The 23,331-nt window shown below is 35.1% G+C and overlaps 1 protein-coding gene across 2 annotated transcripts in view; it reads right to left on the bottom strand.

The window, feature by feature from the left end:
- Window positions 1–23,331, bottom strand: part of GLRA3 (glycine receptor alpha 3) — a 197,468-nt gene that overhangs the window by 147,581 nt on the left and 26,556 nt on the right. For both annotated transcript variants that reach the window (XM_032389063.1, XM_032389064.1), the window contains exon 2: window positions 10,241–10,368. In XM_032389063.1, coding sequence (XP_032244954.1) covers window positions 10,241–10,368 — 128 coding nt within the window. The remainder of the gene's footprint in view (window positions 1–10,240; window positions 10,369–23,331) is intronic.

Below are 23,331 nucleotides of genomic sequence, written 5' to 3'. Positions count from 1 at the left end.
GTGGATGGGTGTGCATGTATATTTATGCAAATACGTGTATGTATACAGATACATCCTGGAATACACCAACTTAATCAATTAATCAAAGTGAACATTAGTAGTGATGGTGAAAATTAACATGATCCACCATCTGATAAAATGCAATCAGAACAAAGTATCACTTCTGTGATATTTCTATTAAGATGCATTATTTAAATTGGATCATGAAGAAAATTACTAACGCAAACTAAGGCATGTTATGCTAAATAAAGGGATAATAATATAATTTTTAAATGTCATGATCATGACAATCATAGAAAGCATGAAGTTCTGGTTCAGACTGAAGGAATCAAGGAGAAATGACAAATAAAATACAAGACATGATTCTAAACTGGATTCTTTTGCTATGAAGCCATTATTCAGATTATTGATAAAATTTGAATGGGGGTCGACAAATTAGATGGTAACAATATATTCATGTTAATTTTCTTGTTTCAATGGTTAGATTGTGGTTGTCTAAGAGAATATTATTTGTATGATATACTCAAGTATTGGGGCATCAAGTCAACAACATTCAAGTGGCTCAGGAAAAAAAAACAACATTTTGTGCTGTACTTGCAAATTTTGTTAATTTGAGATCGTTTTAAAATTAAAAAATGGGAAACTACTACAGGAAAATACATTAAAAATTAAAAATCAAAGAAAACAGAAGATACAGGGCACACCAATCTGAATTTGTGAGCATTTCAGGTGAACATTTATAGTTTTAGAAAGACTTATTAAAGACATTCTTCCTGTTAAAAAGACCTTGTATTATGTAAAAATGCAAGTGGAAAATTACCCTTTTCAAAAAATAATTGTAAACTTTATTCAAGAACAGTAATGTCTGCCTGAATATAAATAGTTAAAATGATAAAGAAGTTGCTAATACTTTTCCCTGAAAAAAGAAACCAGGTAGGAAATAAGTATTAGGTACACATGCCATTCTGGGGATAGAATGTGTTATAGCAGAATAGATTATTTGAAAACTGGATTTGTGATGTGGGAGAAAGGGATTAATATAGAGAAATATTACAGATGAAAAGACAGAAACCACAAAGACATTGTGAAGACAAACAATGTTATCTCTAGATAAAGAAAGTAACCATTGGAGATAGAATGAAAAAAAAATAGCAAAAATGCAATAAATGTTTGGAAAGAATATGTAATTGGGTGATTGCTGAGAGAATACTTTCTGCCTGGATCCAAATTAAACTTAAGGGTTGTCAAACAATAGGGTCAAAAGAAAGAAGTAAAATCCAGAAACAATTGGTAAATGGCCTAGTAAATAACATTTTATTGTCTATGGATGTACATTTATTTGTTATGATTGCTTTTCATCTGTTAAACTGGCTTCTAGTTTCAAATGACTCCTAGATGCTTCTATTTCAAGATGGAAAGTTGAACATAGTTTTCTTTCTCTCTGAGAACATCGAATGATGTTAGCAAATAAAAATGAGACTAAACACATCACACCAAAGAGAATGGAAGGAAAATCATAGTTCAATGACATAAAATATAGAAGGCAGAAAAAAAAAAAAAAAAAAAAACGGTTGATCGATGAAACAGGGTAAGCCTAAAATAAATGCAGGTCGGGACTGTATGGGGAAGGGAGCTAATGTGCTAAGAACAACCCAGAGAGGCACAAAGCTTAGGGTCATCCTCTGCAGGAAGGCAGTGGGGAGTTAAAAGGAGTCTGCAGGGAGAGGCCATGGGTACCTGTCTCAGAAGTTCCCTGCTTCCCATCCCTATTCTACAGAGCAGGAATGACCTGGGATTTAGCCCATTTTTGAAGGCATGGAAATAACTTTTTTTTTTTTTTTACTTTTTGCAAACATAGTTCATTAAGGTGATTGGACATAAAATGGTTCTGTGAATCAATGCCGACTTTAAAAATGTTTTATTTTTCCAGCTTTACTGAGATATCGTTGGCATGCAACATTGTTTAAGTTTATGGTGCAAACTGTGTTGATTCGATACACCTACATATTGCAATATGAATACCATCTTAGCATTTAGCTTACATCTCCATCATGTCACATAATTACTATTTCTTTTTTGTGGTGAGAACATTGATGATCTACCCACTTAGCAGCTTTTAAATAGCAACTTAGCAATTTTTAATAATACAGTATTAACTATAATCACAATGCTGTGCATTAGATTCCCAGAATTTATTCTACTTCTAACTCTTTGCAAAAAGTTTTAAAAAAAAAAAAGATGATTGGAGAAAACAGAGTTCCTGAAAGTACCTTAAAATTAAAGCCATCTATAGTTTGGGATCTGGAGGACACCAGACCAAAGCCTAGACGACACTCAACATTCATCTAAAGCACAGTTCTGTTCAGGGCAGGAATGTCTGTCAGATTTCCCTTTCCAGTGAGAAAAATAGCAGCAAATCACCTCCTTACGCACACACACGCACACACACACACACACGCACACACGCACACACACACACACACACACACACACAACCAGACAAAACCTGTATCAGCACCCAAATCAACTCAATCTTTCCTGAACTACAGAGTATTTCCATCACATATAAGAAAACCAGCAGCTTAAAGAGAGTGAACAAGATGAATAAACATAATTGTTCCTGCAGGAAGAAAAGAGAAATCATGGGGCCAAAAAGCAAAACAGAAGAGGTAGAATACAAGAATTGAGGCATTAAACTAGAAGTCTAGTTAGTGCAAGGGAATCTTATAATGCCTGCTTTGCAAAAGGCCTAGAAACCATCAGACAGATTAGAACAGGTACTCACCAGAAGCAACCAATTTTACTTTTGGAGTGATTGCCTAAAAGAAGAGCAACCGTGCAAAAGGGCTGCTGAGGCAAGGAAGTGCTGCTTTTCACCATTAATATTTTTTTTTTTTTAATTTGACAGAGAGAGAGAGATAGCAAGAGCAGGAACACAAGCAGGGGGAGTGGGAGAGGGAGAAGCAGGCTTCCCGCCGAGCAGGGAGCCCAATGCTGGGCTCGATCCCAGGACCCTGGGATCATGACCTGAGCCGAGGCATACGCTTAACGACTGAGCCACCCAGGCGCCCTCATCATTAATATTTTTAAACAATTGAATTTTTACCAAGTTCAGGTACCTGCTTTTTCCTACTGTTGTAAACAAAACAAACAGCTAAACATACAAAATAGTACCTGCCTAACAACCTGTAACATAACCTCCATGACGTCACGTTCAAGGAAAATGGTTCAGGATAGAGGACTGTGAAGATACCAAAACATAATCACAGACTTAAAATCTTCCTAAACGTTCCAAATGACACCAGGTAAAATATCAGAGTCATTTACAGAACAAATCTGAACAATCCTCCCTAAATATAGAGGAAATATAGAGGAAAAGGACAAAAGGGTAAAGGGTATGAGTGGGAGAGTATTAGATACAGATGATAAAAGATCAGAATTTTTTTTTAAGAGAAAGAGAGCTGTTTTGGAGAATAACACAAAACAATGCTAGCATAAGTCATACTTTTTTTTTAAAGAAAAATATGCATAGTTAGAAAAAATACAGGCTACGTATAAGGGAGCAAAAATCACAAGAGGATTTTAATTTTTCTTATAATACTAAATGGCGGTAGGCAATGGAACATCTACAAACTTCAGCTAGAATTCCGTAGCTCCGTAATTGTGTGAAGTTACTTTCATGTCAAATAGATAAACAAGAGACTATTGTATTTACTGTAATTATTGTAATACTATTCCAGGACAAAAAGAAATGAGCTATCAAACACAAAAAGACATGGAGGATTCTTAAAAGCATATTTCAAATCTGAAAAGTCTTCACACTGTAGGATTCTACCAGTATGACAAAACTCTACACAATAAAAAGATCAGAGGTTGCTAGAGATTTGGGTGGAGAGGGAGAGTGACGTTTGTAGCTGAAGCACAGGGGATCTTTAGGGCAGTGAAACCTCTGTATGATACAGTAATGATAGTTGTCTGTGGGTTATTCATTTGTCAAAACCCATAAAATGTATAACACAAAGACTGAACCCCAAGATAAACAATGGACTTTAGTTAATAATAATAACACCTTATTAACTGTTGATGAATAGCTATTCAACAGTTAATCAATATTAATTCATCAATTATAACTAATATACCACACTCCTGCAAGATGTAAACAATAGGGAAAATTGTGGCGGATGCGAGGGGAGAGGTGGGAACTCCCAGTAATTTCCAATCAATTTTTCTGTAAACCTAAAACCATTCCTTAAAAAGTCTAGAAATTAAAAAAAAAAAAAGATGATCAGAAAAACCAGAGATCAGAAAGTGTATCTATCAACTTACACATGCTCTGAAAATGAGAAAGTGTTTTATTCTATCTCTGTGTGTGTGGAGAGATAGAAATAAAACTTGACAAAGAAAAAGAAAGAAAGAGAACTTGAAAACTAAAAGAAGAGTTGGATATAAATATGAATTCGAGAAACTGCTGGTTACAAGGATTTGGGGGTCTTCCCTTAAATCGTCTGGAACTTCAAGTGAGTAACATGCTTGGGTTTTGTGTTGAGCACTGATTCTCTACACCATGTGGTTCAGGCTTATGTGCAATGCTTTGTCACTGTGCCTTTCCATTTCTGCTTTCCCCTAGATAGGAAGAGTTCTAAAAGAGAAAGGATTTCAGGGGCACTTGGGTGGCTCAGTCGTTAAGCGTCTGCCTTCGGCTCAGGTCGTGATCCCAGGGTCCTGGGATTGAGCCCCGCATCGGGCTCCCTGCTCGGCGGAAAGCCTGCTTCTCCCTCTCCCACTCCCCCACTGCTTGTGTTCCCTCTCTCGCTGTCTCTCTCTCTGTCAAATAAATAAATAAAAAATCTTTAAAAAAAAAAAAAAAAGAGAAAGGATTTCAAACTTCAGGGAAGAAATAACATTGCTTGCCTATTATTTTTGTCTTTCAAAATAGAAATAACTGTTTCTATACATACCATTTCTGCTCTCTAAGACCAAATTTTTTGAAATAATGATTTGTTCAAAACTCTCTTCTGTTGAAGGATTAACAAGTTTAGTGACAGGTGGAGCTTTACTTGCTAATTCTTTTTAGAAGACTCTCAGATCATTTATTTATATATATACACTTATTTATTAGTTTATTTGTTGAGAAAGGGGGGTGGGCAGAGGGAGAGTGAAAGAGAGAATCTTAAGCAGGCTTCGTGCTCAGTGCGGAGCCTGACACAGGGCTCAATCTCACGACCCTGATATCAAGACCTGAGCCAAAATCAAGAGTAGGACGCTTAACCCACTGAGCCACCCAGGCGCCCCTCTCAGATCATTTCTAAACCCAGTTGTTGTTATTAAGTGTATTCTTTATAATAGTTCAAGAAATCATTATATTTAACAGAACTAAGATATAATGGAGATTTGGAGTTGTTTTCATACTCAAATTATCCTCAAGGCGAAGAGGTTTTTCTTGGAGAAAATTGATTCTCATAAAAGTTTAAGATAAGTTATGAGCATTCTGGAGGGGAAGAGAACAGTTGATTAATTAGTGACCAAGAAAGATAATGTTGGTGAGTTAGGCATTTAAATGTTTTAATTTCTTTCAGTATTTATTTTTGTAAGTAGCTAATCGTTATAATTAATTTAATTACTAAGATAATTTTTGATGAAGAGAATGTCCTATCTGTGCTTGGTACCAATTTAAAGTGTTTTAAGAGAATTATTTATTCCTACTTTTGTGCAGTATATTTTAATAACATATTTAAAATATTTGATCTTGGGCGCCTGGGTGGCTCAGTTGGCTAAGCATCTGCCTTCAGCTCAGGTCATGATCCCAGGGTCTTGGAATGGAGCCCCGCGTCGGGAATCCCTGCTCAGTGGGGAGTCAGCTTCTCCCTCTGCCCTTCACTCAACTTGTGCTCTCTCTTGCTCGCTCGCTCTCTCTCAAATAAATAAATAAAATCTTTAAAAAAATATTTAATCTTAAACAGGTCAGATTTTTTTTTCTTTTGAAAGACTTTATTTATTCATTTGTCTGAGAGAGAAAGAGAGCACAAGCCCCAGGAGTGACAGGCAGAGGGAGAAGCAGGCTCCCCGCTGAGCAGGGAGCCTGATGCGGGGCTCGATCACAGAACGCTGAGATCATGACCTGAGCCGAAGGCAGACGCTTAACTGACTGAGCCACCCAGGCGTTCCAACAGGCCAGATTTTTTTAAGGGTGTAGGTTGTTTTAGAGAAATGTGACAAAAAATGCAAACAAGTATCATAATTTACGTTAAAGAATAAATGTCTACATCTAGATTTTTTAAGTTAGCAGTATATAAAAGAACAAAATCAAAGTAATATTTTAACAAAGCCAATTTATATTTTTTAATAGTTGTTCTCCACTATGGCCTGCAAGATATGTTCCCACTTGATGTATACATACTTGTGAAAACAATTAAAAATTTGAAATCAATGTTCTAGAAATAATTTCATAATAATGTATTTGAGCTGGAATAATTAATATTATTTTTATTTTTTTATTTTTTTATTTTATTTTATTTTATTTTTTAAAGATTTTATTTATTTATTTGAGAGAGAGAATGAGAGACAGAGAGCATGAGAGGGAGGAGGGTCAGAGGGAGAAGCAGACTCCCCGCCGAGCAGGGAGCCCGATGCGGGACTCGATCCCGGGACTCCAGGATCATGACCTGAGCCGAAGGCAGTCGCTTAACCAACTGAGCCACCCAGGCGCCCTAATTAATATTATTTTTAAATGTTGATATTTTGAAAGGTGAAAATACTATCACATTATTATTACAATTATTACAATTGCACTTCACTGATTGCTAATGAGACTGAACATTCTTACTTATGCTCTGTAAATTGTCTGAGAAAGTCAATACTGAAATTTTATGTTTTTCTCTTAAAAAATTTGTAAATCCCTGAGAGTTTAAACACCCCTGAGAGATTTTTTCCAATGCTTTTATATTTTGAAAACACTTGCCTACTGCCTGAGCAATTATCCAGGTAAATTATTTTTATTATTAGTTTTTATTAACATTTTAATCTATGAAGATGTGAGGACTAAATCAATTGAGTTATTGTAATATATTGTTATATCTGTTTTGGCCAATTCCCACCCCTATTCTTTTAAAAAAATTACTTAATTTTGCTTATTTAAAGAAACAAAACAAAACAGACTAATAGAATATCACACTACTGATACTCATGACCCTAAAGCCTTATAGTATTAACTTCTGTCTTTGACAAATTGAGAGGTGAAGTATATATATATATATATATATATATTACCCAGTTTAAATTAGTTTATTTGATTAGCTAGGTAAACTCCTTTAAAAAAAATAGACAAGAGGAAAAACAATCAATATGGGGGGGATGTTGTATTTTTAGTCTTGTGAGCTACTACACAAAAAAATTGAGTTAAATATTACCAGAACAGTTTCTTCATACTTCTGCCTGATGAACTTCTTTCTTAAAGAGGTCTGGTGAGTCCCTAGGTCCCTGACAATAGAAGGGCTAATCTTCCTCTCTGTCTAATCATCTCCTAATAGGTCTTGGATTTAGTTTATTAGTATCTAAACACCTCAAAAATATTTAAATATATTTTATTTAAATTTCAATATTAGGCAATGAAATGATGGTCAAAGGATTATGATGTTATTTTATTCAATTAAATGAAACTGCGCTGAATGTGCTTAATTTGGGGAGGAAGTTGTGAGCTTCCCCGGAGACAACAACGTTTCACTCTTAATGAGAGGTGAAAAAACAAGAGTGTTGCTAAGAACTGATCCATTAAGGTATTGTTTTAAAAAAACTGACATTATTCGTGGTAATCAAATGAGCATTCTTGCTTTTCTGATATTCAGAGTATAACATATCTTGAAAACCATAAAGGAGAGAAAATCCCCCATCCCTTTCTTTTCTGTTCCTTTGTGGACACTGGGACGTAAAAATTGATTCTCTTATTCTCAATTAAAAAAAAAAATCTACTAACTCTAAACTGGCTTTGGTTATCAGCTAGTTTTTAGAAATGTATTTTTATTAAAAAAAAATCAGTACTTATTTTAAGCAAGACCAAATCTTTTCAGTCATTTCCTGGCCTCACACATAAATAGTAATATTAATCACATTTAAGATGGTTTAAAATTTCCTTTGTTAAATGATTGAAATGATAAAATAAAAGTCAACTTTCCAAGAAAGCAGCAAAGGCACTCGGACTGCTGTTGTGTGGTTAGTAACTTACCTGTATTTTTATTAAGATAGCCATTGAGTCTATGTGACTTTTTTTAAAAATGTTCACAGATATTTAAAAATAGAATACATTTTCCTCTGTAGTTTTCAGTAAAACAAAGCAATACTTGTGAATCACTGAATGGAATCACTATAATGAATCCACTAATTACTGATTATGTTTCTTGCTGTTTACTAACACGACAACTGAATATTTTTCGAGATCAGTTCAAAGTTAGTTTTCAACCTAATGTCAGGGATACTGCTCTTCCTCAATTTGTAGAAGATCCTCATAATGCTGAAATCTCGTTTTATTTGTGTATGAATCTCTTAAGCTGCACTATTTTCTCACAGCTTACATTTAGTGTTTTCCTCTTATGCAGTTAAAAATATTTACGGTCAGGGCACCTGGGTGGCTCAGTCGGTTAAGCGTCCAACTCTTGATTTCGGTTCAGGTCCTGATCTCAGGGTCATGAGACGGAGCCCCACCTCAGGTGAGCACTGCACTGAGTGTGGAGCCTGGTTAGCCTTTTCTCTCTCTCCCTCTCCCTCTGCCTCTCCCCTACGCATGCTCTCTCTTTTCTTCTAAATAAATCTTAAAATATATATATATTTGTGGCCAAAAAATATAAAAATAAAATAAAAATATAATAGTCAAAATGCTTAAAAACAAATCAAGAAAAGCAGTCTACACATCAAAATAATTTTGAAATTGAAGTAATTCATAATTTTTTACTTCTAAATTATCAACAAATTTTGCTCTTATTTTTTTTCTCCTGCTACCCATTCTTGGTGTTTATTAGCCCTCTCTAAATAATTCTTAAACCACTGCTAAGCAATTCTTTTTCTGTTCTTCCCATAAGAACAAATTCAGGAAAAAAATAATTATTGTAGACTACATTGTATTTCCTTTTACCTTTAAGAATGAAAATAGCTTAACGGAATCTCATGGAAAAGGTAGGCATTCTTATAATTTGGATTATTTTCTTTATTGAAATAGAATAATTTTCAAGAGATATTAAATAATTACGGGCATGAAAGTAACTTTCTAATCTTTTACCCCGGGACTTATTGTGGCTTTGGATAATCTACTTACTTATGATGTATAAATATGTTGCTTATCACTATATTAAACAGAAGAACAAAAAAAGAGTATTCTTGAATTGACAATTACACTCTTTCCTATAAATTTAGGCAAAATATTTGGTAGATGGAATGATTTTTTAAATGTTATCAGTAGCTTTTAGTTATTCAGACTCTTTTCCCTGTACATAAATTCAACAGCTGTTTGATTCTCCACAATATAGAGAGTCTTGCTGTGGGGGATTTAAAATAGGGTTTATTGCCAGCTCTAAAGAAGCTTCCATTCCAGTGAGTAGGAATACATTTCAGGAATATATTGTAGGATATTATATATCTATAATATATATAGGATATTATATATATTTTAATATATATTAAAAATATATTTATGGACAATATAAAAATAAAATAAAATATTTATATATTCATATATACAGTGAATATATATTCATTTTAGGAAATTACGTAATTTCCTAAAATGAATCATCATGACAATAAGTATAAAAAGAAAGACAAAGAAATACTATTGGTCCAAAGAAGACAAATTCTGAGAACTATTAACATGAGAATAATTTATTTTTATTTATTTATTTTTTTAAGATTTTATTTGTTTATTTGACAGAGAGAGACAGCGAGAGAGGGAACACAAGCAGGCAGAGTGGGAGAGGGAGAAGCAGGCTCCCCGCTGAGCAGAGAGCCCGATGCGGGGCTCGATCCCAGGACCCTGGGATCATGACCTGAGCCGAAGGCAGACGCTTAACGACTGAGCCACCCAGGCGCCCCTAACATGAGAATAATTTTTTTTCTTTCAAGACATATCTTTGAATAGTACAGTACTTGGAAGGGTACTGGAAATAAGCTTTAGAATTTTTGGTGGAATCAATCTGAAAATTTATCTTGTTTAAGCATATTCAAAACACATTTCATATATAATAGTAATCAGAACAATTACCTTTAAAATTGGGTCTGATTCTTGCATCGTACCCTGATGTCCTCCCCATTAATTTATCCAGAAAGTCAGAAGGTGACATTGGAGCACTTCGAGATCTTGCGCTGTCTGTTTCCTTTGTTGCAACCAAGCTACAAATGAGAAGAACATTCAGATTTTACAAAAAAATGACAACAAAAAGTCTTCCTAATAATTGTCCCTATAAATAGAGAATAAAAATGGTAAGCAAAAATACCTTTAAAAAGATAAACTTTCTATACTATACAGTGAATGTTATCATAATGACAGATAGGTCTTTATAGATCTACAGTCAGTATTTATAAAGTTTCATATGTATTCAGCCCAAAGGTCAGAGGTGACATTTTGTGTTAAGTCTGGAAACAAAGCCATTTCCAAATTAGTAGGCTTTCAAAATTTGTATTTACCCAAACTTGACTTTTAATGCAATTTTTAGTTAAAAGTGTCTTTACTGATTCAGGCGTAAGAAAACAAAATGAAAGTTCAGCTGTGGAATGTAATTCTTATTGCTTTTATTGAGGGAAAAGCATCACCTTTCAAGTTTTGTGAATTCTTTCCAATGGTAATAAAACTTCTGTCCTACAGATTAAACAGTGATGTTCTTTTCTTCAATTAGATGCTTCCTCTATTAATAGCATACCCGGTTAAACTCATTCTGCTTTCACCTTGTGTCATTCATCTATAGAGCCTTTTGGTCAGATCGAAAATGTGTGCATTAAGATTGAGAAATTACCATCAATGTGGTGAGTGCAGCTGGCTATTACACAATAAGAATGTGTCCAGGGGGTCACCTGGGTGGCTCAGTCATTAAGTGTCTGCCTTCAGCTCAGGTCATGATCCCAGGGTCCTGGGATTGAGCCCCACATCGGGCTCCCTGCTCCGCAGGAAGCCTGCTTCTCCCTCTCCCACTCACCCTGCTTGTGTTCCCTCTCTGGCTGTGTCTCTCTCTGTCAAATAAATAATTAAATAATCTAAAAAAAAAAAAAAAAAAGAATGTGTGTCCAGGAAAAGTAGAGAGTTACTGCACTTTTTTTTCATTCAGACGTGTTCTGTTTTATGCAGCTGCTCATGCTAGAAGCCCACACGTGTCACGACACCCCGTCCGGTTCCTCATTTACCTAGGCTGGTCTACAGAGGGCCGGGGCCTGCTTGCTAAGATCAAATAATTCTTTTCATCCATAAAGCTTTGCTCAGGGAAGTGAAACAGACTTCCTGAGCACACATGTGTTTGAAACTGATATATTCAAGCTGATATTTCCTGGAGATGGTCCGTCATCATAGCCTCCCAGCTCTGTCATTCAACTCAGAGCATTGCCAGGCCCTGAACCTTTGTGGTCACAGCTTGATGTCAGCAGTTATCAAATTCCTCCTGCTGAAATTTATCCAAGTCATCCTCTCCAAGTTAGGAGTGATGTTAGGTAGTGAAAATGGGTCTTAACAGCCATGATTGTTGAATTGTCTACCACACACAGAGGCACAATTTTAAAATCCAATATCAATCATAGTGTGAGAGTGATGTTTCTGCAAGTGGAGGATCACAGCTAACAGCGTCCATTAACTATTGTGCAGTTCTAAAGATCCTAGCTCGTTCTGGACATTCTAAGTCATTTATCAGGCCAATGGCTCACTCTCTCTGTCTTTCATGCTCACTACTGAACCATAAGTTTCTCCTCTCTCTATTCTTTTGGCTCTATATTACTTTGTGACCCTTTACCTCTGATTATTACTGGTCAGTTGAACTCCATGCCACCATGATCTCTGGAAAGTTTATTCTAATGTAATAATAATAATAATAATAATAATAAACAATAATAATAATATCATTAAGAAACCGCTATGTTCTCAATGACTTTAGAACTTTCTCTACCATCTGATTTTAAGTAACTTTCACTTGTCCTCTTAAGCAGCATTTGCTCATTTTCCATAGCCCAAGAACATAGGGCAGAAAGGATTGTCAGAGCCCTCATAACTACAGATTGCTGCTTCTAAACCATTCTTTGCATTTCTTTTACAAAATCCTTCCTTTCAATGATCAGAAAATAAACTTCTACATCCTCCTAACAACAAATAAACCAACTTAACTGGATCTGAACCAGTAATGCCCTGCCCTTCACTTCTTAAAAAAAAAAACAGAATATTATGTATGCTAAACTGACAATCCCTCACATTTTGCACTGTGTGGGGGGGATTATTCCAGATTATCCAAGTCAGCCCTACATGCAATGACAAATCTCCTTATAAGAGAGAGGCAGAGGTATATTTGACCACAGACAGAGGGGGAAATCACTGTGACCAGAGAGGCAGAGATTAGAGTGATGTGCACAGCCAAGTAATACCAGAAGTCAGGAGATGCAGGAAAAGGAAGGAACAGATTCTCCCCTAGAACCTCTGGAGGGTGCATGGTCCTACTCACATCTTGTTTTGGGCCCAGTGAACTGACTTCAGACTTCTAGCCTCTGAAACTGTGGCAGATTTAAACTGTGGTGCTTTGTTATGGTAGTCAGAGGAAACTAGCACTGGCCTTCCAGTGAGTTTTTCATTGAGTGATTCCACTTTTCAACTCCAGAATTGCTCTTTTGGGGCGCCTGGGTGGCTCAGTTGGCTGTGTCCGACTCTTCATTTTGGCTCAGGTCATGATCTCAGGGTCATGGGATTGAGCCCTGAGTTGGGCTCCACGCTCAGCATGGACTCTGCTTGCCCCTCTCCCTCTGCTCCTGCCCCAGATCTCTATCTCTAAAATAAATAAGTAAAATCTTAAAAGAAAATAACTGGTTTAGGGGCGCCTGGGTGGCTCAGTTGGTTAAGCGTCTGCCTTCAGCTCAGGTCATGATGCCGGGGTCCTGGGATCGAGTCCTGCATTGGGCTCCTTGCTCAGTGGGGAGCCTGCTTCTCCCTCTGCCTGCCACTCCCCCTGCTAGTGTTCTTTCTCTCTCTCTGACAAATAAATAAAAAATAAAATCTTTAAAAAAAAAGAAAAGAACTGGTTTAAAGTCTTTGCCCAGTAGTTCCACTCTCTTTGCTTTCTCAGGGAAGATTCTATTGATTGTCCTTTTTTTCCCTATGTATGAATCATACTTTTTTCCTTTGAATGTCTCATAATATTTTTACTGAGAATGGACATTTTAAATAATATAGTATGGCAATTCTGTACATCATATTCTCCCTCCTTCCTAAGGTTTGTTGTTGTTGCTGTCTGGTGTTTTTTGTTTTTGTTTTTGTTTTTAATTGGCTATTCTAAACTAATTCTGTAAAGTCTACATCCTTTATTGTGTATGGCCATGAAACTATCTGTCTGGGTGGCTTAGAAATTACCTAATAATTGGACAGGGATTTTCTTAAATTTCTAAAACCAGTAAATCTCCCAGGATTTTCTGGAGGCTTTGTGTTTGTGGGGGTCACACCTTCAACACTGAGTCAGGCAATTGACAACTCTGCCTCTGCCTGTACTTGCCATTTGCACAGGGCTTCAAGGCCAGCTAGTGTTCAGAGCTTAAGGTCTTCTCAGGTCTTTTCTGAGCATGCACATAACTCTATGTGTATTAGTTTGGTAGGGCTATCTTAACAGTACCACAGACTGAGTGGCTTAAACAACAGAAATTAATTTTCTCACAATTCTAGAGGTCCAAGATCAGGTTGTTGGCAGAGTTAATCTCTGATGGCCTCCCTCCATGGCTTGCAGATAGTCATCTCCTCTCTGTTTCTTCCTCTCCCTGTGTCTGTGTCTTAATCTCTTCTTCTTAGAAGGACACATCATAGAGTAGGACCAACCCATATGACCTCATTTTATCTTAATTATCTCCAAATAAAGTCACTTCCTTAGGTATTGGGAGTTAGGATTTCAACATATGAATTTTGAAAGGATGCAATTAGGCCCATAATCCTGGGCATGCTCACAGCCCCATACATATGTGTAGTTTTCTAGATACCCAGAAATATGTGGGCTTTTCCAAACCCCTATGGACATACCATTCCATTGATTTTCCTTTTAAACTTTTTGTTTAGTCTGTTGTTTGCCCCCACTGTTACTCACTGCATCAGACACCCATGAAGTTAAAACATTGCCTCTAAATGCTTTTAATGAACCTCACTAGGGAAAAGATTTCTCATACTAAGTGAGCTCCAAGTTAGGTCTAAAGCAGTCTTGTAAGTGGAGTCTTCCAGAGAACCTCCAGACAGGTCAAATAATGACAATTCTCCAACAACGAGGCTTTAAAGGAATTCAAACTCCTTTCTGCCCACTCTGGTAGCTTCCAGATTATTGTTTTTTCCTGCAATTGCAGGCCATTGGTTTATAATGCTACCATGGAGCTAATAAGGAGGACAAGAATAGGACAAGTTATAGCCATAAATCCCATTGTTCTTACCAATATTTAGCTGTCTTTCTTGATTAAATTACTTCATGTATTACTGCAAATCTCTGATTAATTGCCAGAGTTGTGAAAAAGTTGGTTGTCACATTTTTTGATAGTTTTCTCCCTGCTTTTATGGAGGAGAGGATTTATAGAGATTTGTAAAACTGAGAGAAGTTCACTAACAATAAAATTATAGTGCATTTTTATTATATAAAAATATCCTTTCTCATGTCAAAATGCACTTAAATATCTGCTAAATGTTGAAACAATGAATTTTGAGTTCTCATAATTTATTAGGTGCAAAGCACTGTGCTAAGAAGCTAAAGTATGTAGAACACAAATTTGAATCTTTAAAGTATTCACATTTTAGTAGATTACTCTGTCTGGGCCCATCTGAAATCTACAGAGAATCCCTGGGAAGTATCAGTGAGCATGACCTGGGAAGTGAGGTTATAGTGAAGGAGATGATCGGCTGGCTGGCTCCCTTCTTCCTACTACTGAAAGCAAAATCTTCATGTTTTATAACGGATTCACAACCAAGCTTTGCAGAATGATGTCTATAAAAAAATGAGAAAATTCTGAGCCAAGAAATATTCCAATTTTCTTTACTAGTTATGTTCCTTTCAATGACACCAGAACCATTCAACCACTTAAGAGACAGTGATTTTATTTCTAAAGATTCACAATTTTGACTCAGAAGGAATTATTGTCAACAAAACTACATGGAGTAATTGGCTGAAAAGCATCTCTACATCGTCTATCCCTTCCTTTTCTGAAAAGATTAGAGGCTATGCATATAGGAAGACTTCCTATCACCTACAATTCCTGCTCTGGCATTTTTTGTTTTTAAGATTTATTTATTTATTTTAGAAAGAGAGAGAGAGAGCACAAGCAGAGAGAGGAACAGAGGGAGAGGAAGACAGAGAATCCTCAAACAGACTCCCCACTGAGAATGGAGTGCAAGGCCGGGCTCCATCCCAGGACCCTGAGATCATGACCTGAGCAGAAATCAAGAGTCAGCTGCTTAACCAACTGAGCCATCGAGGCGCCCCTCTGCTCTGGCATATTAATCCTGGAACTTTCTTCATAGTACAGTAATATCTGAGACTTGCACCATGTGAACATTAATAGACTGTCTTAAGAGAAGTATTGAAGAGAGTCATTGAAGAAAGTTTATAGTAATAAAGCTCCATATGACCAATCTGGAATCTTTCTCTCATTTTTAAATAGTCAACATCATCATCTGTACAAACATATTGAGTATCAATAAAACTACCGTATTTATAGCAAGTTACTAAGGTTCTTAGCAAATTACTCATGATCAGTACTTCTGAAACAAACAGATTTGAATTTTTTATAGTCTTTTATTTATGAACGTCTCAAATCTGTTCATTCATCTGCCTCCCACACTTGGCTCTTCTGTTCTCTACTGCATCAAGTACTGTATTTATTAATTTTACTATTTACTATTTACTCTTACTTATTCTTAACTACTCTTAACTATTTACTATTAACTCTTCTTGGAAACTTGTGCGGACTCATATACATTCCCATCAATGAACATTTGTTTCAGTTAAATATTTATATATTCTTATTTGTAGAAAGACATGCTACTTGAAAGTTCAGAGACTTCAATTTCTGAGATACTGGCAGAAACCTTTTTTCTTAAAAATTGAAATAAAAAATCAAAATTTGGGGCACCTGGGAGGCTCAGTCAGTTAAGCGTTGACTCTTGGTTTCGGGTCAGGTTATCCTCTCAGCTCTGTCACGGGCACGGAGTCTGTTTAGGATTCTCTCTCACCTCTCCCTCTGCCCCTCCCCACCCTGCTCGTGCCTTCTCTCTCTTTCTCTCTCTAAAAAATAAAAAACAAAAATTCATAAAAAAGATGTACCTTTCCTTCCTCTTCTTTCCCCTTTGTCCTCCTCACTGAGACAAGAAAATAAAATACATCCACTTTTTGAGGACAGAAATAACCATTAAATATGGATGCTTCTAAGATGAATTTAGAATAATTGTTAATACCTATTTACCTCTGCTAAATGCACCTTAAAATTGAGAGAACATATGAAAGATGTAGCTGGGCAACATAAAGAGGGTTAGAGACAAGTCTTGGCACATGGGGCCACAAATCTCAATGCATCTATTTTCATGAATTGATTTGCACAGAAGGAAGGGTGACTTGTAGAAAATAAATCAGTGCCCAGATTCCTGAGGTAAAGAAGGTTTGGGTATGATGGAGAAACACAGTTTACCATGTAGTTTATAGCTCCACAACCAGTCTCGTAGGGCTATAATTCTTTGTGGAAAAAAAATGTTCACAGTTATTATTTGGAACTTTGTGAGTTTTAGAAATATAAGCAATTGATATTTGTTCGAAAAACAAAACACAGAATGGAAGAGATGCGCGTTCTTCCCATTTCTTTATGGCTTCAGTCTCATTAAGAGAACTAAAGAGAAACTGGGATATCTAGGAGTATGGGAAGTTTTGAATATTTCACATGAAAGCATTCTGCCTTAGAAAAGGAACCATTTTTTGCCATGAAGACACATGCAGTGAAGGAGGCTTTAAGTTGATAGTCTGATGATATGAATTATTGAAAAAGGAGACCATAGTGGAGGAATATAAAAAGAACTATTCTAGAATACCTCTGGAGACTCAGAAAAATAACTAAAAATTTGCAAGGCACTAGGATCTTGATTCTTGCTACTGTGAGCAATATGCCAGTCAAATATGATTATCATTTTAAAGTGATCTCATGTCTGAACTCATATCTGCAGTTTGATGGGGCCTAGCCTGTTTTAATTTATAATAAATATGATAAATATTATAGCTGCTTCCTGATCTCTCTGGCACATATACATGATATCATTTAATTCTCATAACAATGTTGCTAGTTAGGTATTATAACCTATGTATTACAGGTGAAGAAACTAAGGTATAGAGAGGTTTACTGCCAAGCCACTTAGACATTAATGTATAAACCAATATTGTAAACAAATGGAACTTTACACTGAAAACAACTAGACAAGTTTAAAATGAATCTGTGCATTGAAGAGCTGAAAACACAATGGAAAATAATATGGCTGTGACCTAAGAGAAAGAAAATTCATAGAAGGGAGCCAAGTATTTAGAGCTGCATTTCTCTTGGGGGTCGGGTGGGGTGGGATGAGTAGTAATTGAGTAGTTTACAATCTGTGTACAAGTTTTGAAAGCTTTATGGATTTAGGGGGAGAAAAACTGTATTCAAGGACTCATCCAAAGGGTGAACTCCTATGAGTGGCTTTAAGATCTCAAAGACTTTTACGTAAGAATGAACCAGAAATGTAGAGGGCTAGCAGGAGACTAGGCATAGCTTAGAATCATCTCAATTTGTGAAACTAGAATAAAATAATCACAGATTGCTGGCAACCCAGCTCTCTAATAAGAGCAAACATAAACTCCTTCTGTTTCTACACATACTTGGTTTTTTTTTTTTTTTTTTCATTTTTTTCAAACTTGGTTAATGGCACCTCCATCTTTCCATTTCTTGGGATAAAAATCTTTTATAACCCTGATTCTTCTTTTTATTTCACATATTATATCAATCCACTTGGCCCTACCTTATAATTTAGATCTGTAATCCTATGACTTCTCACCATGTTCTCTTCAACGCCTCTGATATAACCTACCACTAGCCATCACCTTTGCCTGGAATGCTCATTGGTCCTCTCTACATCTAATTAATTTATACTTATCTTTATGATCTAGGTTTAAGTATCATTTTCTCAAGAAATCTTAACTATTCTCTCTGATTTTGTAAAACACTGCTAAAGTATTTCCCACATTTGTGCTCCTCATTAATAGCACTTATCACAATTGCAATTGTCATTTTAATATAATTAATCAATCAATGTCTATCTCCTACTTTGTAAGATCTACTATGTAAGCCAATCATGACTGTTCCAATTGTTTTAACAGACCCAGAAGAAATCCAGAACATCCAGAGTAACAACCGAAGAAATATTTTTGAAACAAATTAACTAAATATAATGATGGAGAGGTCAAACAACAGACTATGACCCTCCAAGTCTAGCAGTAATCATGCTTAGAGTATATGTTTAACACAAGTGAAAGTCCGACTTTCTCTCCTTCTGTCCTTCTATCCAAGTTAGGAGTGATGCTAATAAATAACCAAGGACAATCTTAGAACAAGTATTGTTAGTGATAAGTATTTAGAAATAGGAAAAAGTAAGGAATAAGTAAGTATTTAGAAATAGGAAAAAATCAAGATACAGAAATCTGCAAGAGAAACTTAAATCATCAAATCATGAAAATTGTCATTTAATAGCAGAACTGTAAAGTTGTAAGTTAGAATGTCATGGGGATATTGCAATGGTGTCTACATTCAGTGCTTACATAAATTAGTGCTTTTTAGGGTCTATGCTGTCTACATTCAATGCTTGCTGGTTGTTAGTGATAATTACATATTGTTTGTGTGTTTGTAATATAAAAGGTTAATGCAGGGTTCTGGACAAGGGATAGGATGAAGAAGGAGGACTCCATTTAATATAAAAATAGAAACAGGATTAGATAGTGCAGTCATTTGAAATTTCTTTTTTTTTTTTAGATTTCATTTATTTATTTGAGAGAGAGAGAGCAAGCATGAGGGAGAAGCGGAGGAAGAAGCAGACTCTTTGTAGAGCAGGGAGTCCAATGCAGGGCTCAATCCCAGGACCCTAAGATCATGACCTAAGCTGAAGGCAGCCGCTTAACTGACTGAGCCATCCAGGCACCCCTGAAATTTCTTAACTCTAATCTTTATACAATTGTTTTTTATCTACAAATTTATTTTTTTGTCATAAAATCATTTATTTTTACTAAATACTTGTAGAGTATTGTGCTCAAAATTTATGGTAATTGTTATAACTTCTATGAAAACTTCTAACTTCTATATAAACTATCCTCATGTTTAATACTGTACTTCTTTATAGTTTTGGCATTAGCTTATTTCAACTGAAAGAACGAAAAAGCCATAACACAGCTAATTAACTCGCTGATTTGTAGCTTATTAATGACTTATTTATTTTAAAGAAAACTAATTAAGTGTTTCAGATACATTGGAAATTACTTAGAATATACTTAATAGTTTCTGTTATGTGTTCAGTGCACAAGATAATTAAATGGAAGTCATCATAGTACAATGGTTGAAGTTCCAGATGGACAGCCAGGAGGCTTATATTTTTTTCCAGTTTTGTCATTAACTAGTTGTTTTGCCTTGAGCAAAACAGATATTGTTTTACCAGTATTAAAATGGAGACTTGAAGTGGCACATATTTTTCATAGATAAGTTTAGTAAAAGAAATGACACAATCTATATATATGTTTTGAAAAATGCCAGCTCCTTATGCTAATATTTGGATTTTGCATTTGATACCATGACTTCTTTGGTCCAAGATATTTAAGTGAAATAAAGAGAAATTCACTCAAGCTAATTTATATAAAAGGGTTCTGGATGGATATAATAGTATTCCATGATACTCAAGTGTAGAAAAAGTTAGGCAAGCTTTAGGAAAGACTGAGCAACATAAAAGAAAAAGATCTGATTGACCCATCTTAGTTCATGGATTCAACTTATGGTTGAAACCACTTTAGCTAGAGAGGTTCCAAGTCAACATTGCCAATGTATAGTTGTAAGGGATTTAACTGACACACTAGTTTGCTGCTTAAATAATTAAATAACTTCTCATTCAGAACATTAAGTCTTTCAGAACTCAACTACCGAGTGACTAGTTAAAGCAATTTTGGATATATATCATTTTCTGTTCAGTAGTTCGGTTTCAGTTTTGGCATTCTAGCCAAATTCTAAATAATTCAAAAGGATTCTATCAATTTCTGTAGAAGTCAGTGAAAATTTCTAAGAGGAGGGGCTGCTGAAGTGGTAGTCCAGAATTACCGACAGGAACAAACTGAATGGGTAGATACAAGAGAAAATATCTCAGAACTTGTGGTGTCATGGAAAGTACCAGAGACTAAAAGAATATTAGTGTGTCTGGAATAGAGCCAGAGTGTTAATATTAATATCAAGTGAGACTGGACAGTTGTAGGTACCAGATCATGCACTGCTTTATAGATCATACATGGGCTTTTGTCCAAAGTCCCATTTGGAAACAATTCCAGTGGTCAAGATGAGAGCTGAGGATAGTTTGAGTAATTTAAATAGCAGTGGGGTTGGAGAAAAGTAGAAGAATCTAAGAGATATCCACAAAATTGACAAAATTTAGTAATGGTTTAGTACTGAATGTGAATAAGAGGAACATCTCAAGCATAACTCTGAAGATTTAAAAAATACTTATTCAATTTTTTTGGCATTCCTCCCTTCCAAGGGTAGAGCCCAATTTTTCTCCTGTTGAATATTCATTATACAAAGTGACTGGATGATGGCACATGAATTCTGTAGTAAGTTCATAAAAGACATTGCTGCTTCTATCTAGCTTTCTTTTGGATCACTCACTTCTCCCAGGCACTCAAGTAGCTACATGGAAGAAATTGAGGGCTTCCATCAAGAGAATTCACCAAATTGTCAGTCATTTGACTGAGCCACTTTGAAATCAGATTATCTACCCCAGTCAAGCCTTCATACGACTGCAGCCGTGGCTCACATCTTGACAGTAACTCAATGAAAGATTCAACTTAAGCTGTTCCTAAATTTCTGACCCATGAAAACTCTGAGGCTAATAAATATTTATTGTTGTTTTAAGCCACTAAATTTTAGGATAAGTAATAGATAAGTCATATATTGATTCAACTTTCTGACTTGAACAACTATATTTATGGACATATCATTCACTGATATAAGACAGAGTGAAAAAAGGAACTAGGTTTGAGAGCTATAATAATGTGCTCAATTTTGGACCTGTTGAATTAGAGGATGTTTTGAAATATCTAAGAGAAACTTATCTACTATGATATGTTCTCTGTATTGAGAAACAAAAATTTGCAATGATATTTTACTGGATGGTTTCTTCAAAAACTTTAATAAGCATTCTGGCTTCTAAGGGCTTTCATCCTGGCTATTCCTTCTGTCTAGAATAATCTTCTGTGGATAGTCACATTAATTGCTCCCTCATCATCTTCAAGCCCTCACTCAAATGACACTTTCTCAAAAGGTCTAACTGAATTACTTAGCTAAAAATGTCTTCCGTGTCACATTTTCTCTCTTTTCTTTCTGCTTTACTTTTCTCCAAAAAACTTATTATTATCTAAAATATTATTTATTTTACTTTATTTTGATATTTTCTCTAGAAAAATATCTCTAGAAAATATAACTTCATAAGAGCAAGGATTTTGCTGTTTACTGCTGTATTCCCAATACTTGGAATGTTGATTGGCAAATAGGAGACATTAAGTGAATATTTTGGAATAAATGAACAAATTGTACTTGAAATATGTCACTAGAGGGATAAATAATATATATTTTTAAACCAAGAAAATCCTGTGTGATAATTAAAATAGGTTGATATGGAACTCAACAAAATTACAGTAAATCATATAATTATTATTATTATCATCATTTTATTTTCATAGAAGTTAGATCTTCAAGAGAGTAGTTCAAGTAAGGATATATTTTCCCAATGATGCTATCTGATGAAGTCAGTGTTCAACTCTTTCAACTTTAGTGTAGCTCCAGAGAGTAGTAGAAGTACCCTTTATTTGATTTAGAATATCACTGTCTCTTTGGGAAGTAGAACACATTGAGTCTTTGGAAGAAACTTCATATTTCCTCTCAGACTAAAAATATCTTCCTTAAAAAGATTAGGTGAAAACTATAACAAAGATGTTTCCTGAAGTTAATAGTTAATGTTCTTATTCCATGTAAACATTTTTGATAAATCATTTTTTAATCTGAGAAGCTTAATGTTGTTATTTAGGCACTTACAATAATTAAGTTTAAAATTATAAACTTAAATCTGTAGCTGTATGCAAATATATCATTACGCTAACAGCTGCATGCATAAGCCTTTCAGCAAAACTATGTTTAATTCTCCCAAACAACAATAAAAGCAAGTTTTTAAGATCTAAGAATAAACTAAGCAAAAAACTTCAAAATTTTGATGGAAGAGCAAAATAAGCAGATTGTCAAGACAAGACAAAAAAAGTACTTGTTCCCCAAGATTTTATTTCATATATATAACATATGTATGTATTAAGTATATATGCATATATATGTAAGTATATGTGCATATATATGTACATTAATATATAATATTTATATAGACATATATTTATTTATATAGACACACATAAACTTACAAAACACATATTCTTGTATTCATTTAGTTGTATATATGCAGTAAAAAACAGTTACCTAAAACTCTGGATGCAGTAGAGGAAAATACCAATAAAGTCTCTATAGCCAAGGAGTTTATGTTATGATAGAAGAAACACACAACAAACAAACAAACAAAAAATGTAAGTAATAAAGATAACTAGAGATTGTTCTATATTCTCAGAAGAAAATAGCCAAGACGATGAAACAGAAAATAATGAGAGAGGCCATATGGAATGGGTGGTCAGTAAAGACTTGCTAAGGAATTGAGATGTGAGCTGAATATGGAGCGGAGGGAGGAGTGTTCAGGTAGAGGAAACAGCTACTTCAGACTAATGGTCAATAATCAGTCAATAATCTTTTGGCAAATAACATAAATTTGATCTCCTATTTCACAACATAAATATAAACAAATTT

The sequence above is a fragment of the Phoca vitulina genome, unplaced genomic scaffold (assembly GCF_004348235.1).
Source record: "Phoca vitulina isolate PV1807 unplaced genomic scaffold, GSC_HSeal_1.0 scaffold53, whole genome shotgun sequence".
NCBI classification, from domain to species: Eukaryota; Metazoa; Chordata; class Mammalia; order Carnivora; family Phocidae; genus Phoca; species Phoca vitulina.
Note: the sequence above shows the minus strand (reverse complement) of the source record. Positions and strands in the feature narration are given on the sequence as shown.